Below are 17,291 nucleotides of genomic sequence, written 5' to 3'. Positions count from 1 at the left end.
GCCTTTGGATGAAACACACGGGATAAGTGCAGGTGAATAAATGATGTGGCACTGCTGCTGGGGTGGGGAACAAGAGAGGGGTGTGCTGCGCTACACCAGTGTCTGTGGTTGTTCGCTCGGTAATCATCTCTTGACGCCTTAAAGAAAGGGTACTCTAGAGAAGAGAGCTGGGAAACTTCTCCAGAGTGAAAATTAATTTAAGATGTGATAGCCAGGAAGGTGGGAAGGAGAGAGTTCAGGTAGTGTTTAAAAGGGGTGTGAAAAGCTACAAACCTGTTTCTAGCAAACTTCTGGTATTCCCCGTAAAAACTATGAAAAATATTTGAAGTAAGTGAAGTTTCACTAAAGTTGAAAATCTGGATTTTGGAAGTCTAATTTCTGCTAAGTTCCCTGATAGGAAAAGCTAAGCAAGTCATGTGCTTGCACACAAAATGGTCTTTTGTACATGACTGATTTCTGTTAAGTAATCTTAAAGCGACATTAGTGTAGGAGGCTGGCCTGGCTTGTGGTGGGTACCAAGGGGTACTTACACTCTGTACCAGGTCCAGTTATCCCTTATTAGTGTAGAAGAGGTGTTTCTAGCAGCTTAGGCTGATAGAAGGTAGCTATAGCAGAGCAGCTTAGGCTGAACTAGGAGGCATGCAAAGCTCCTACTATACCACTGGTGTCATATACACAATATCATAAGAAAACACAATACACAGATATACTAAAAATAAGGGTACTTTATTTTTATGACAATATGCCAAAAGTATCTCAGTGAGTACCCTCAGTATGAGGATGCCAACTATACACAAGATATATGTACACAATACCAAAAATATGCAGTAATAGCAAAAGGAAATAATGCAAGCAATGTAAAGTTACAATAGATTGCAATAGGAGCACATAGGTATAGGGGCAACACAAACCATATACTCCAAAAGTGGAATGCGAACCACAAATGGACCCCAAACCTATGTGAGCTTGTAGAGGGTCGCTGGGACTGTAAGAAAACAGTGAGGGTTAGAAAAATAGCCCACCCCAAGACCCTGAAAAGTAGGTGTAAAGTGCACCTATAACCCCCAGACAGCACAGAAGTTGTGATAGGGGGTTTCTGCAAGGAAGACCAACACCAGCAAAGCAACAACAGTGGATTTCCGGACCTGAGTACCTGTGAAATAAGGGGACCAAGTCCAAGAGTCGCGACAATGTCGAGAGTGGGCAGATGCCCAGGAAATGCCAGCTGAGGGTGCAAAGAAGCTGCCACCGGATGGTAGAAGCTGTGGATTCTGCAAGAACGAAGAGGTCTAGGAACTTCCCCTTTGGAGGATGGATGTCCCACGTCGTGAAGAAGCTTGCAGAGGTGTTCCCACGCAGAAAGACCGCAAACAAGCCTTGCTAGCTGCAAGGGTCGCGGTTAGGGTTTTTGAGTGCTGCTGTGGCCCAGGAGGGACCAGGATGTCGCCACTTGGATGAGGAGACAGAGGGGGCGCCCAGCAAGTCAGGGAGCCCTCACAGAAGCAGGCAGCACCCGCAGAAGTACCGGAACAGGCACTTAGAAAAGGAGTGAACCGGAGTCCACCCGGAGTCAGAAAAGGGAGTCCCACGACGCCGGAGGACAACTCAGAAGGTTGTGCACTGCAGGTTAGAGTGTCGGGGACCCAGGCTTGGCCGTGCACGAAGGAAATACTGAAAGAGTGCACAGGAGCCGGAGCAGCTGCAAATCACGCAGTACCCAGCAATGCAGTCTAGCGTGGGGAGGCAAGGACTTAACTCCACCAAACTTGGACTGAAGAGTCACTGGACTGTGGGAGTCACTTGGACAGAGTTGCTGAGTTCCAGGGACCACGCTCGTCGTGCTGAGAGGGGACCCAGAGGACCGGTGATGCAGTCTTTTGTTGCCTGCGGTTGCAGGGGGAAGATTCCGTCGACCCACAGGAGATTTCTTCAGAGCTTCTGGTGCAAGAAGGAGGCAGGCTACCCCCAGAGCATGCACCACCAGGAAACAGGCGAGAAAGCCAGCAGAATGAAGCGATACAAGGTTGCAGTAGTCGTCTTTGCTACTTTGTTGCGGTTTTGCAGGTGTTCTGAGCAGTCAGCGGTCGATCCTTTGGCAGAAGGTGAAGAGAGAAGTGCAGAGGAACTCTGGTGAGCTCTTGCATTCGGTATCTGAAGAATTCCCCAAAGCAGAGACCCTAAATAGGCAGAAAAGGAGGTTTGGCTACCTAGGAAGAAGGATAGGCTAGTAACACAGGTAAGAGCCTATCAGAAGGAGTCTCTGACGTCACCTGCTGGCCCTGGCCACTCAGAGCAGTCCAGTGTGCCAGCACACCTCTGTATCCAAGATGGCAGAGGTCTGGGGCACGCTGGAGGAGCTCTGGGCACCTCCCCTGGGAGGTGCAGGTCAGGGGAGTGGTCACTCCCCTTTCCTTTGTCCAGTTTCACGCCAGAGCAGGGCTGGGGGATCCCTGAACCGGTGTAGACTGGCTTAAGCAGAGATGTGCACCATCTGTGCCCATCAAAGCATTTCCAGAGGCTGAGGGAGGCTACTCCTCCCCAGCCCTGACACCTTTTTCCAAAGGGAGAGGGTGTAACACCCTCTCTCTGAGGAAGTCCTTTGTTCTGCCTTCCTGGGCCAGGCCTGGCTGGACCCCAGGAGGGCAGAAACCTGTCTGAGGGGTTGGCAGCAGCAGCAGCTGCAGTGAAACCCCAGGAAATGTAGTTTGGCAGTACCCGGGTCTGTGCTAGAGACTCTGGGGATCATGGAATTGTCTCCCCAATGCCAGAATGGCATTGGGGTGACAATTCCATGATCTTAGACATGTTACATGGCCATGTTCGGAGTTACCATTGTGACGCTATACATAGGTAGTGACCTATGTATAGTGCACGCGTGAAATGGTGTCCCCACACTCACAAAGTCCGGGGAATTTGCCCTGAACGATGTGGGGGCACATTGGCTAGTGCCAGGGTGCCCACACACTAAGTAACTTAGCACCCAACCTTCACCAGGTGAAGGTTAGACATATAGGTGACTTATAAGTTACTTAAGTGCAGTGGTAAAAGGCTGTGAAATAACGTGGACGTTATTTCATTCAGGCTGCAGTGGCAGGCCTGTGTAAGAATTGTCAGAGCTCCCTATCGGTGGCAAAAGAAATGCTGCAGCCCATAGGGATCTCCTGGAACCCCAATGCCCTGGGTACCTCAGTACCATATACTAGGGAATTATAAGGGTGTTCCAGTATGCCAATGTGAATTGGTGAAATTGGTCACTAGCCTGTTAGTGACAATTTAGAAAGCAGAGAGAGCATAACCACTGAGGTTCTGGTTAGCAGAGCCTCAGTGAGACAGTTAGTCATCACACAGGGAACACATACAGGGCACACTTATGAGCACTGGGGCCCTGGCTGGCAGAGTCTCAGTGACACATAGACTAAAACAACATATATACAGTGAAATATGGGGGTAACATGCCAGGCAAGATGGTACTTTCCTACAACTAGTGCTTTATAAAAGTCCAAAACAAACATACATAAATAATTAAACAGTAATATTAAAACCTTACTTTTGGATCCGTGCTGTCTTTCCACAGATTTTTTTAAATATCTGCCAGCTTGCTTCATGCGCTTCCATATGTGGATATCATAGCTCATGCAAATGAAATCATAACAATAAGCTACTGTTGACTTGCCCCACTCACTCTTTCAGCGCACACTTAGTCCTACACCTAATTAGTTCTAATCGAGGAAGTGCTACACTTCCGCTTACAAAAAACAGCTTGGTATCTAAATGTTCACATGGAAAGAAATGTTGTGTTTTTCACCGTGAAATTTAAACATTATCAAAACAGTTGTTCTGCTGCCAACAACTTTTCTATTAAGAAATGCACCTTGGACTATGGAAGCTTGAGGCTGCTTGGTCTGGGGCCGATTTTTGACACATTCTTGCTGACAACTTGTGCACGTGCCATTGACATGTTTATAACGTTAAGCAAGGGGTCAGCAAGCTAATCTTTTTGATGCTGAAATTAGATGAAGGCAGCCTGCACACACAGCCAGGCCTGTCCTGCACTTTTAAAAGCCTGATTACCACATGCCTTTTGATTTTTCATTCAGTTTACAAAATGAAGTGTTGTAGAACACGGTATACCTCGCAGGAGTCTTCTTTCCTGGTCTCGATATTTTGCAGAAGTAGTTTATTTTTAGAAACGCCCAAACACAACCGTATGGCATCATACTCTTCCCGGATTATAGCACAGTTTTTTTTTAGACATATTTTAAAGCAAATTAAAACTTGAGACAAACTTATCTTCATGACTAATAAAATAAATAAATGTTAGCCTTCCTTAGGGAGCAGGGTGAAAGAACAAGCTGAAAGCTTAAAAATCACCGAGTAGCCGAAGGTCGGTGTATGTGAAGGAAACTACGAGTACTGCTAGCTTGCGAAACCTAACTAAATGCAGCGGCGAGTTTCATTAGCAATCCATCCTAAATAATAGGTTTTTCTGGCAACGTACATTAGCATGGTTCAAATTGTTTGTTAAAGTGCCCCCTGCATTAATAAGATAAATAAAAACGGTACTTACCCACGCTCTCTTGTCCTCCGCTCCATGTTTCTTCTGGAATGGAGTCAGCGCAAGTCATCCTGGAGCCTCAGCCAACTCCCCTCCACGAATCCTGATGCTACTTTCATGCTGCTGATAATCTTAGCAGCATGACAAGTGGCAGGATAGGTTGGAGCCATGTGCCTTGACGCTCCTTCAGCCACTGGGGGCCTGTGCCTGTGCTTGCTCTCCACCCAGCTATCTAAGACAGCCGAGTGGAGAGGTTTAAAATGCGCATGTCTGGCTGGCCGTCCCAAGGCAGCCGGCCAAAGTGACATGCCATTTTAAACTGGAGCAGCTGCAACACTGCTCCCTGTTGACAGTCATCAACTATGGCCCAGCACTGCCACTCAGCTAGGCTGAAATGAAAAATAAAATGGTAATGAAATCTCTTCATTACCATTTTATTTCTCATGCTTGCTCCACAGTCAGCAGAGTGGTGACACGCCTAGGCCCTAAGAAAGGATTTGACATATGCCAAACTGCCTGCCATATTTGATGTCCGTTCAAACCCATTTCTCTTTGAGGTTTTCTTTTTACATAGGAAATAGGGGATGGTGCTGGTTAGTTGTCTGCCAATTTTATCCTATAATGGACATGACGTCTTGAGTGTGGGTATCCGTTTATATATTACCCTGTTTTGGAAGTTATAACAAGAGAATTGTGTTAGTACTGTGCTAAATGCTAATGTTTGCTGGTACTCAAGAAGGAGTTGTCTGGTTAGTACTACATTGCAGTGACTGCAGGTTTTCTCTTGTTCCACTACAGGTTATGGTGCTGCTGGATCAAATCCAGCACTCAGAGAAGCTCCTGCAGAACTTGCAGGTGACGGTGATGCAGACACAGGACAAGACCCAGCAACAGCTTGTAGGTGTTAAATACCCTAACACCACTGGTCACTCATTCCTTCTCCATACCCACACATCAACCTATCACCCGTGCTGGTACAGAAATAAAAAAGGACAAGAATAAACAGCAAGTGAGCACACATTAGTCCTCCACTGCCTTCCCAGACACCACCCATCCTAACCAGTAGTGACAAAGGGCCATTTTGTTATGTACACCACCTTTAGCCAGGCCAGTTGTTTTGGTCAGCAATTAATTTCACGTTGGGTCATATGGGTCAATACTTTTAATGGGAAAATTAAACAACAATCTCAGAATGTGATGCAGTATTGGTAAAAAGCAAGTCCCGTCTGTCTCACGAATGATAGTGACTAGCTTTGCAACTAATACTAACCTGCTTATCCATGCATAGGCAAACCTCCAACACATTCAGTTCCAGGCACCCACGTCACAAATAGTCTCACGCAGCTGTCCCTCATTTACAAGCATAAATATACATCTATAGACATGTGTGATAGGCAGCACAGCCTGAGACTTTTCCTACCCCTAAAGACACCTAACAGCCCCCCATACACCTTTCCTCTAATGAGGTGATGGTCCTCCATCTTCCTCATCCACCTCTCATCCACACTCATACATATATGAATTTACCCCCCCCCAACACCATTGTGTACCACTTCTTTCTTGAGTAATGCCTGCCTCCATTACAACCACTTAGCAGCATAGCGTTTTTAACAATGACCTCACTATCCTATTCTGTAGCCCCAAACCTAGTATACCCTCCTGCCCCACTCCTACTAGACCCTCATATCCTGCCAACCCTTCCCCTTACACACCCTTATTCACCCTTCTTCTCAATTTCTGACTCTCCCTTTTGCCATATTTGGCAGTGACTTATGCATTTGCTTACCTTTCAGGCAGAGCTAGCCTCTTCTCACAAGCGCCTCTGTTACGAAGTGAAGAGCCTGAGTGACGAGAATGAAAAGCTGAGGGGGAGACGAAAGGTGCCCCCAGAAGAGGAGGAAGCACCCTTACCCAGCTCTGTGCCGGTGAGAGTCAAAGAGGAAAGATAAGAGGATGGGAATTACTTAAAGGGATTTCATGCATGAGTTATTTTCTGACCCCAAGTGGAGAAGCTTTGAGACTGCAAATATTGTGACTATAGGAGAATTTTACTGGGAGATCCTGATGACCTGCTTCCTTCATAACAAGAGCAACTGGTGCAGAAGTGTTCGTGTTCATCATAATTATGACAAACGCTGATAGTTAAAAAACATTTAAAAACTGCATTAGTCATTGGAGAGCTAGCAGATATAGGAAAGGTGAGGTGAATAGACCTTGGTATTCCTACAAGACTCTAGGATAGATTTTGGATTCTGGTGAGGAATGGTCTAATGTGAAAGGTCACATTGACGGACGGATTACCAAATGTTCTATTACATGTCACCTTTTGGGTATAAGATGTGTTTTTACAGAGGAATAGTATATATATATGTTCGGTGGTATGCATAGCTGCAGATACACATGCTGTGCATTATCCTGCCATCTAGTGTAGGGCTCGGAGTGTAACAAGTTGTTTTTCTTCGAAGAAGTCTTTTCGAGTCACGGGACCGAGTGACTCCTCCCTTTCGGCTCCATTGCGCATGGGCGTCGACTCCATCTTAGATTGTTTTCTTTCCGCCATCGGGTTCGGACATGTTCCTCTTCGCTCCGTATTTCAAATCGGGAAAGTTAGCTAAAGTATCGAAAATTCAACGGTATTGTTATCGCTCGGTACTGGGTTAGTGTTAGTGTATTGGCACCGACATCAAGACCGCTTCGGCGGCCCTTCGGGGCTTCCACTCTTCACCGAGGCCTGGTCGGCCCGACCTCACCTGTCGTCCCAGACTAATGGACCGGACCCCCTTCCGTTTCTGTCCTAAGTGTCACTCAAAGTATCCTTATACAGACCAGCACCGGGTCTGTAATATGTGTTTGTCACCCGAACAGAGAGGATACTTGTGAAGCTTGCCGGGCGTTTCGATCAAAGAAGACCTTGAGAGATCGACGAGCAAGAAGACTGCAAATGGCGTCGAGACCGAAAGAGCAGCTCGACGTCGAGGAGGAGGAAAGAATCTCCATCCAAGAGACGGAATCGGATGAATCCGACAGTGAACGACCCTCGACGGTGCAATAAACCGTGAGTGAACCTGCCCCGTACCAAACTCAGGGTCACACCAAGAATATTAAGGCCATGGGTCAACCCACCGAAAGGAAGGTGACCAAACATCGGCACTGAAAAAGGCCAAGGAATTGCCGAGGACTTCCGACTCCGGTCGAGAATCCGGCACCGAACGATTTCAACACCGAGTGATCGAATCGACCAAACCCCGAAAAAGCTCCTCTGAACCGAAAAAGACAATACCAGCAGAAACTTCAGTCCCGAAAAAAGCGGCCTCAGAGCCGAAAAGAAGCTCTTATACGGAAGAGCAAGGACTTTCCATGCAACTCAAGGAAAGACATCGATTTGAGCAAGAGTTAGGTATGGAAGAACCTGACCATACACAACAGAGGTTACATATCCAAAAAGAGATTGGCAAGATTCAGACTTTACCTCCACTCAAATCGAAAACGAAGCTTGCATTTCAGGAAACAGAAATGCAACCAAAGGCCAAAGTGGTTAGAGATAAATCACCACCACCAATGATCTCACCACAACCATCCCCACTGCACTCACCACAATTGTCACCAGTGGGAACACCTATAGTGCAGTCACCCACACATACTGGGATGACCCAAGATGATGCTGATGCATGGGATTTATATGATCCACCAGTATCGGATAACAGCCCAGAATGTTATCCAACCAAGCCGTCACCACCAGAAGACAGTACTGCATATACGCAGGTACTATCCAGGGCATCTACGTTCCACAACGTAGCAATGCACACAGAGCCAGTGGAGGATGGCTTCCTTTATAACACTCTGGCATCCCCCCACACATCCCATCAAAGCCTGCCAATGCTCCCGGGCATGCTCAAGCACGCGCAACAGGTCTTCCTGAAGCCTGTAAAAGGAAGAGCTATAATGCCTAGAGTTGAAAAGAAGTACAAACCACCCCCAACAGATCCAGTGTTCATAACAGAGCAGCTCACACCGGACTCAGTGGTTGTAGGGGCAGCAAGGAAAAGCGCAAGCGCTCAATCGTCAGGAGATGCTCCACCACTTGACAAAGAAAGTCGGAAATTCGATGCTGCAGGCAAGCGAGTGGCATCACAAGCAGCCAATCAGTGGCGAATTGCGAATTCACAAGCCCTAATTGCATGCTACTTCAGGGCACACTGGGACGAGATGCAAGACATCATACAGCACTTGCCCAAGGAACACCAAAAACGTGCCCAGCAAGTAGTTGAAGAGGGACAGGCCATATCTAACAACCAGATAAGGTCCGCACTAGACTCGGACGATACGGCAGCACGGAGTGTCAACGCGGCTGTAACCATTCGCAGGCATGCATGGCTGCGGAGTTATGGATTCAAGCCAGAGATTCAACAAGCGGTGTTAAATATACCGTTTAATCAACAACAGTTGTTTGGGCCGGAAGTCGATACTGCCATTGAAAAAATGAAAAAAGACACTGACACGGCCAAAGCCATGGGTGCACTCTATTCCCCACAAGTCAGAGGCACCTTTAGGAAACCACAATTTAGAGGGGGGTTTTGGCAACAAACACCTGAACCTTCCACCTCCCAAACCAGACCCACCTATCAATCACAGTACCAGAGGGGGTGGTTTTGTGGTTCCTATAGAGGACAATTCCCAAAAGGAAGGGGAAAATTCCAACCCGCCAAACCAAGCCCTAGCAAACAGTGACTTCAATGTCACAACACCCCAACACTTGTCACCAGTTGGGGGGAGGCTATTGTAGGAGGCTGGACTGGCTTGTAGTGAGTACCAAGGGGTACTTACACCTTGCACCAGGCCCAGGTATCCCTTATTAGTGTAGAGGGGTGTCTAGCAGCTTAGGCTGATAGAAAAGGTAGCTTAGCAGAGCAGCTTAGGCTGAACTAGGAGACGAGTGAAGCTCCTACAGTACCACTAGTGTCATATACACAATATCATAAGAAAACACAATACACAGATATACTAAAAATAAAGGTACTTTATTTTTATGACAATATGCCAAAGTATCTCAGTGAGTACCCTCAGTATGAGGATAGTAAATATACACAAGATATATGTACACAATACCAAAATATGCAGTAATAGCAATAGAAAACAGTGCAAACAATGTATAGTCACAATAGAATGCAATGGGGGCACATAGGGATAGGGGCAACACAAACCATATACTCTAGAAGTGGAATGCGAACCACGAATGGACCCCAAACCTATGTGACCTTGTAGAGGGTCGCTGGGACTGTAAGAAAACAGTGAGGGTTAGAAAAATAGCCCACCCCCAGACCCTGAAAAGTGGGTGCAAAGTGCACCTAAGTTCCCCAAAGAGCACAGAAGTCGTGATAGGGAAATTCTGCAGGAAAGACCAACACCAGCAATGCAACAACAATGGATTTCCAGACGAGGGTACCTGTGGAACAAGGGGACCAAGTCCAAAAGTCACGATCAAGTCGGGAGTGGGCAGATGCCCAGGAAATGCCAGCTGTGGATGCAAAGAAGCTGACACCAGATGGTAGAAGCTGAGGATTCTGCACGAACGACAAGGGCTAGAAACTTCCCCTTTGGAGGATGGATGTCCCACGTCGTGAAGAGTCGTGCAGAAGTATTTTCCCGCAGAAAGAGCGCAAACAAGCCTTGCTAGCTGCAAGGGTCGCGGTTAGGGGTTTTGGATGCTGCTGTGGCCCAGGAGGGACCAGGATGTCACCAATTGCGTGAGGGGACAGATGGGGTGTCCAGCAAGAGAAGGAGCCCACTCAGAAGCAAGCAGCACCCGCAGAAGTGCCGGAACAGGCACTACGAAGTGGAGTGAATCAGTGCTCACCCGAAGTTGCACAAGAGAGTCCCACGCCGCCGGAGGACAACTCAGGAGGTCGTGCAATGCAGGTTAGAGTGCCGGGGACCCAGGCTTGGCTGTGCACGAAGGAAATCCTCGGTGAGTGCACAGGAGCAGGAGTAGCTGCAAAACACGCGGTTCCCAGCAATGCAGTCTGGCGTGGGGAGGCAAGGACTTACCTCCACCAAACTTGGACTGAAGAGTCACTGGACTGTGGGAGTCACTTGGACAGAGTTGCTGAGTTCAAGGGACCTCGCTCGTCGTGCTGAGAGGAGACACAGAGGACCGGTGATGCAGTTCTTTGGTGCCTGCGGTTGCAGGGGGAAGATTCAGTCGACCCACGGGAGATTTCTTCGGAGCTTCTAGTGCAGAGAGGAGGCAGACTACCCCCACAGTATGCACCACCAGGAAAACAGTCGAGAAGGTGGCAGGATCAGCGTTACAGTGCCGCAGTAGTCGTCGTTGCTACTTTGTTGCAGTTTTGCAGGCTTCCAGCGCGGTCAGCAGTCGATTCCTTGGCAGAAGGTGAAGAGAGAGATGCAGAGGAACTCTGATGAGCTCTTGCATTTGTTATCTAAGGAATTCCCCAAAGCAGAGACCCTAAATAGCCAGAAAAGGAGGTTTGGCTACCTAGGAGAGAGGATAGGCTAGCAACACCTGAAGGAGCCTATCAGAAGGAGTCTCTGATGTCACCTGCTGACCCTGGCCACTCAGAGCAGTCCAGTGTGCCAGCAGCACCTCTGTTTCCAAGATGGCAGAGGTCTGGAGCACACTGGAGGAGCTCTGGGCACCTCCCAGGGGAGGTGCAGGTCAGGGGAGTGGTCACTCCCCTTTCCTTTGTCCAGTTTCGCGCCAGAGCAGGGCTGAGGGATCCCTGAACCGGTGTAGACTGGCTTATGCAGAGATGGGCACCATCTGTGCCCATCAAAGCATTTCCAGAGGCTGGGGGAGGCTACTCCTCCCCAGCCCTGATACCTTATTCCAAAGGGAGAGGGTGTAACACCCTCTCTCTGAAGAAGTCCTTTGTTCTGCCTTCCTGGGCCAAGCCTGGCTGGACCCCAGGAGGGCAGAAACCTGTCTGAGGGGTTGGCAGCAGCAGCAGCTGCAGTGAAACTCCGGGAAAGGCAGTTTGGCAGTACCCGGGTCTGTGCTAGAGACCCGGGGAATCATGGGATTGTCTCCCCAATACCAGGATGGCATTGGTGGGGCAATTCCATGATCTTAGACATGTTACATGGCCATATTCGGAGTTACCATTGTGAAGCTACACATAGGTAGTGACCTATATGTAGTGCACGCGTGTAATGGTGTCCCCGCACTCACAAAGTCCGGGGAATTGGCCCTGAACAATGTGGGGGCACCTTGGCTAGTGCCAGGGTGCCCACACACTAAGTAACTTAGCACCCAACCTTTACCAGGTAAAGGTTAGACATATAGGTGACTTATAAGTTACTTAAGTGCAGTGTAAAATGGCTGTGAAATAACGTGGACGTTATTTCACTCAGGCTGCAGTGGTAGGCCTGTGTAAGAATTGTCAGAGCTCCCTATGGGTGGCAAAAGAAATGCTGCAGCCCATAGGGATCTCCTGGAACCCCAATACCCTGGATACCTCAGTACCATATACTAGGGAATTATAAGGGTGTTCCAGTATGCCAATGTAAATTGGTAAAATTGGTCACTAGCCTGTTAGTGACAATTTGGAAAGAAATGAGAGAGCATAACCACTGAGGTTCTGATTAGCAGAGCCTCAGTGAGACAGTTAGTCATAACACAGGTAACACATACAGGGCACACTTATGAGCACTGGGGCCCTGGCTGTCAGGGTCCCAGTGACACATACAACTAAAACAACATATATACAGTGAAATATGGGTGTAACATGCCAGGCAAGATGGTACTTTCCTACAGCTATCCACATACTACCAAAACTGGACACATATTACAACAGACACATGGGTCCTATCAATTATCCAACATGGTTATTGCATAGAATTCACAGCATTCCCTCCAGATGTGCCACCAAAAACGCACAGACTGTCTCAAGAACACTTAGACCTATTACATATAGAGGTCCAAGCACTGTTACAAAAACAAGCAATAGAGCTCGTACCCAATCACCAAAAAGGAACAGGCGTCTACTCACTATATTTCCTCATTCCAAAAAAGGACAAAACGTTAAGACCTATCTTAGATCTCAGAACACTGAATCTCTTCATCAAATCAGATCATTTCCACATGGTAACACTTCAAGACGTAGTTCCCTTACTAAAAAAGGAGGAATACATGGCAACATTGGATCTCAAGGATGCGTATTTCCACATACCCATCCATCCTTCTCACAGAAAATACCTAAGGTTTGTAATGCAAGGCAAACACTATCAATTCAAAGTGCTACTGTTCGGAATAACAACAGCCCCCAGAGTTTTCACGAAATGCCTAGCAGTAGTAGCCGCTCACATAAGGAGACAGCACATGCACGTATTCCCATATTTGGACGACTGGCTAATAAAAGCCAACACTCAACAACAATGTCAATTTCACACGCAATATGTCATAGAAACTCTACATAAACTAGGGTTCTCTATAAATTACCAAAAATCACATCTGCAACCATCACAAATACAACAATACTTGGGAGCAACACTCAACACACAAAAGGCAATTGCCACTCCAAGTCCACAAAGAGTCCAATTGTTCCAAAATGTAAGATCAAGCATACAACCAAACCAACACTACACGGTAAAGTTTGTAATGAAACTACTAGGTATGATGTCCTCATGCATAGCCATTGTCCCAAACGCAAGATTACACATGCGGCCCTTACAACAGTGCCTAGCAAAACAATGGACACAAGCACAGGGTCAACTTCAAGATCTAGTGTTGATAGACCGCCAAACACACTCTTCGCTTCAATGGTGGAACCCTATAAATTTAAACAAAGGGCGGCCATTCCAAGACCCAGTGCCTCAAGCTATTATCACGACAGATGCTTCCATGGTTGGGTGGGGAGCACACCTCAACAATCACTGCAAACAGGGTCAATAGGACAATCAACAAAAACTACTTCACATAAATCACTTGTAACTGCTAGCGGTATTTCTAGCATTAAAAGCGTTTCAACCATTAATAGCCCACAAACACATTCTTGTCAAGACAGACAACATGACAACAATGTACTATCTCAACAAACAAGGGGGGGGACACTCGTCACAACTGTGTCTCTTAGCACAAAGGATTTGGCATTGGGCAATTCACAACCACATTCGCCTAATAGCACAATACATACCAGGCATTCAGAATCAGTTAGCCGACAATCTCAGTCGAGATCACCAGCAAACTCACGAATGGGAAATACATCACCAGATCCTACAGGATCACTTCCACTGCTGGAGAACTCCAAACATAGACCTATTCGCAACAAAAGAAAACGCAAAATGCCAAAACTTCGCGTCCAGGTACCCACACCCTCAGTCCAAGGGCAATGCTCTATGGATCAGCTGGTCAGGGATATTTGCTTACGCTTTTCCCCCTCTCCCACTCATTCCTTATCTGGTCAACAAACTAAGTCAAAACAAACTCAAACTAATACTCATACACCAACCTGGGCTCGCCAACCGTGGTACACAACACTGTTGGACTTATCAGTAGTACCCCACATCAAACTACCAAACTGACGAGATCTGTTAACACAACACAATACAACAGATCAGACACCCGAATCCAGCATCGCTCAATCTAGCAATCTGGCTCCTGAAGTCTTAAAATTCGGACATTTAAATCTTCAACAAGAGTGTATGGAGGTCATTAAACAAGCGAGAAAACCTACAACAAGACATTGTTACGCAAACAAATGGAAAATATTTGTTTGCTTCTGCCACACTAATCAAATTCCACCACTACATGCCTCCACAAAGGACATGGTAAGCTATTTATTATACATACAAAAGTCTAATCTAGCATTCTCTTCCATTAAAATCCATCTCACTGCAATATCTGCCTATCTGCAGATTACACATAAAACATCACTTTTTAGAATCCCAGTCATTAAAGCATTTATGGAAGGACTAAAAAGAATCATACCCCCAAGGATGCCACCAGTACCTTCGTGGAATCTTAATATTGTACTAACACGACTCATGGGCCCACCATTCAAACCCATGCATTCTTGTCAAATCCAATATCTGACTTGGAAAGTAGCCTTTCTAATAGCTATCACATCACTTAGAAGAGTGAGTGAAATACAAGCATTTACTATTCAAGAACCCTTTATACAAATACATAAACATAAAGTGGTTCTCCGTACAAATCCAAAATTCTTACCAAAGGTCATATCACCATTCCATCTAAACCAAACTGTGGAACTCCCAGTCTTCTTTCCACAACCAGACTCAGTAGCTGAAATGTCCTTGCATACATTAGACATAAAGAGAGCACTAATGTATTACATTGACAGAACGAAACAATTTCATTAAAAAAAAAAAAAAATGTTTGTCGCTTTCCAAAAACCTCATGCAGGCAACCCTATATCCAAACAAGGCATTGCCAGATGGATAGTTAAATGCATTCAAACCTGTTACCTTAAAGCAAAAAGATAATTACCCATTACACCAAGAGCACATTCCACTAGAAAAAAGGGCTCCACAATGGCTTTTCTTGGAAATATACAAATGACAGAAATTTGTAAGGCAGCCACCTGGTCTACGCCTCATACATTTACTAAGCATTACTGTGTAGATGTGTTAGCAACACAACAAGTCACAGTAGGCAGGCTGTATTAAGAACATTATTTCAGACAACTTCAACTCCTACAGGCTAACCTCCGCTTTTGGGGAGATTACTACTTTATAGTCTATGCACAGCATGTGTATCTGCAGCTACACATGCCACGGAACGGAAAATGTCACTTACCCAGTGTACATCTGTTCGTGGCATGAGACGCTGCAGATTCACATACGCCCTCCCACCTCCCTAGGAGCCTGTAGCCGTTTTTAGTTGCATGAAAATTGTAAATATGTAAATAAATATTATTTTAATACACACTATGTACATACATTACTACTCCATTGCATGGGCACCTCTAGTATACTCACAACTCCTACCTCACCCTTTGCGGGGAAAACAATCTAAGATGGAGTCGACGCCCATGCGCAATGGAGCTGAAAGGGAGGAGTCACTCGGTCCCGTGACTCGAAAAGACTTATTCGAAGAAAAACAACTTGTAACACTCCGATCCCAGCACTAGATGGCAGGATAATGCACAGCATGTGAATCTGCAGCGTCTCATGCCACGAACAGATGTACACTGGGTAAGTGACATTTTCCATATATATATATATATATATATATCTCCATCCTTAGGGTACAGGGACATTATATTTGGTGTAGGAAGCTGGCTCTTTATATAGTGGACCAAATGAGGTGCACTGTGCAGAGAGTCCTAGCAATCCCCAGAGGTATCACAGAGGCACAAATGAAATCCAAAATACACTCTTTTTGGGTAGTGTGCTCATGCATAGCCATTGTCCCAAACGCAAGATTACACATGCGGCCCTTACAACAGTGCCTAGCAAAACAATGGTGTAGGAAGTTGGCTCTGTACGTACTATTTCAAAGTAAGAAATAGCATGCACAGAGTCCAAGGGTTCCCCTTAGAGGTAAGATAGTGGCAAAAAGAGATCATTCTAATGCTCTATTTTGTGGTAGTGTGGTCGAGCAGTAGGCTTATAAGAGGGTAGTGTTAAGCATTTGTTGTACACACACAGGCAATAAATGGGGAACACACACTCAAAAACAATTCCAGGCCAATAGGTTTTTATATAGAAAAATATATTTTCTTAGTTTATTTTAAGAACCACAGGTTCAAGATTTACAAACAATACTTTAAATGAAAGGTATTTCACTTAAGAACTTTGGGAACTTTGGATTAGCAAAATAGCATATACAGTTGTCACATAAATGACATATAGCTATTTTAAAACTAGACACAGTGCAATTTTCAACAGTTCCTGGGGGAGGTAAGTGTTTGCTAGTTTTGCAGGTAAGTAAACCACCTACAGGGTTCAAAGTTGGGTCCAAGGTAGCCCACCGTTGGGGGTTCAGAGCAACCCCAAAGTTACCACACCAGCAGCTCAGGGCCGGTCAGGTGCAGAGGTCAAAGTGGTGCCCAAAACACATAGGATTCAATGGAGAAGGGGGTGCCCCTGTTCCAGTCTGCCAGCAGGTAAGTACCCGCGTCTTCGGAGGGCAGACCAGGGGGGTTTTGTAGGGCAACGGGGTGGACACAAGTCAGCACAAAAAGTACACCCTCAGCGGCACGGGGGCGGCCGGGTGCAGTGTGCAAACAGGCGTCTGGTTTGTAATGGAGTTCATTTGTAGACCAAGGGGTCTCTTCAGCGATGCAGGCAGGCAAAGGGGGGGGCTCCTCGGGGTAGCCACCACCTGGGCAAGGGAGAAGGCCACCTGGGGGTCGCTCCTGCACTGTAGGTCGGATCCTTCAGGTCCTGGGGCCTGCGGTGCAGTGTCCTTACCAGGCGTCGGGTCTTTGAAGCAGGCAGTCGCGGTCAGGGGGAGCATCTGGATTCCCTCTGCAGGCATCGCTGTGGGGGCTTGGGGGGGTGTTCTGCTTTCCTACTTATCTCGTATCAGAGCTTACAGAATATATCAAGAATGCACTTCTGAGTTCAAAGAAGACCTTTATTGTTGTTAATTCCTCCCCACCCACAAGTTCTTGAGGGACGAATTAATAGATTTCAAGCACACGTTCAATGAAAACAAAATATATCACAGTACTTCTCAGTTGCAATGTACACAGCAGGTTATATTTATAAGATATTGATAAGATATTGAATGCAAAGCAAAACAAATACTTCA

The 17,291-nt window shown here is 46.4% G+C and overlaps 1 protein-coding gene across 2 annotated transcripts in view; it reads left to right on the top strand.

The window, feature by feature from the left end:
• The window catches only part of RABEP2 (rabaptin, RAB GTPase binding effector protein 2), a 703,205-nt gene that overhangs the window by 229,737 nt on the left and 456,177 nt on the right, over nt 1-17,291 (top strand). For both annotated transcript variants that reach the window (XM_069243969.1, XM_069243970.1), the window contains exons 7-8: nt 5,354-5,452; nt 6,349-6,480. In XM_069243969.1, the coding sequence (XP_069100070.1) occupies nt 5,354-5,452; nt 6,349-6,480 (231 nt within the window). The remainder of the gene's footprint in view (nt 1-5,353; nt 5,453-6,348; nt 6,481-17,291) is intronic.

The sequence above is a fragment of the Pleurodeles waltl genome, chromosome 7 (genome assembly GCF_031143425.1).
Source record: "Pleurodeles waltl isolate 20211129_DDA chromosome 7, aPleWal1.hap1.20221129, whole genome shotgun sequence".
In the NCBI taxonomy this organism is placed as follows: domain Eukaryota; kingdom Metazoa; phylum Chordata; class Amphibia; order Caudata; family Salamandridae; genus Pleurodeles; species Pleurodeles waltl.
The sequence above is the reverse complement of the archived record's forward strand: the minus strand, read 5'-3'. Positions and strand labels throughout refer to the sequence as shown.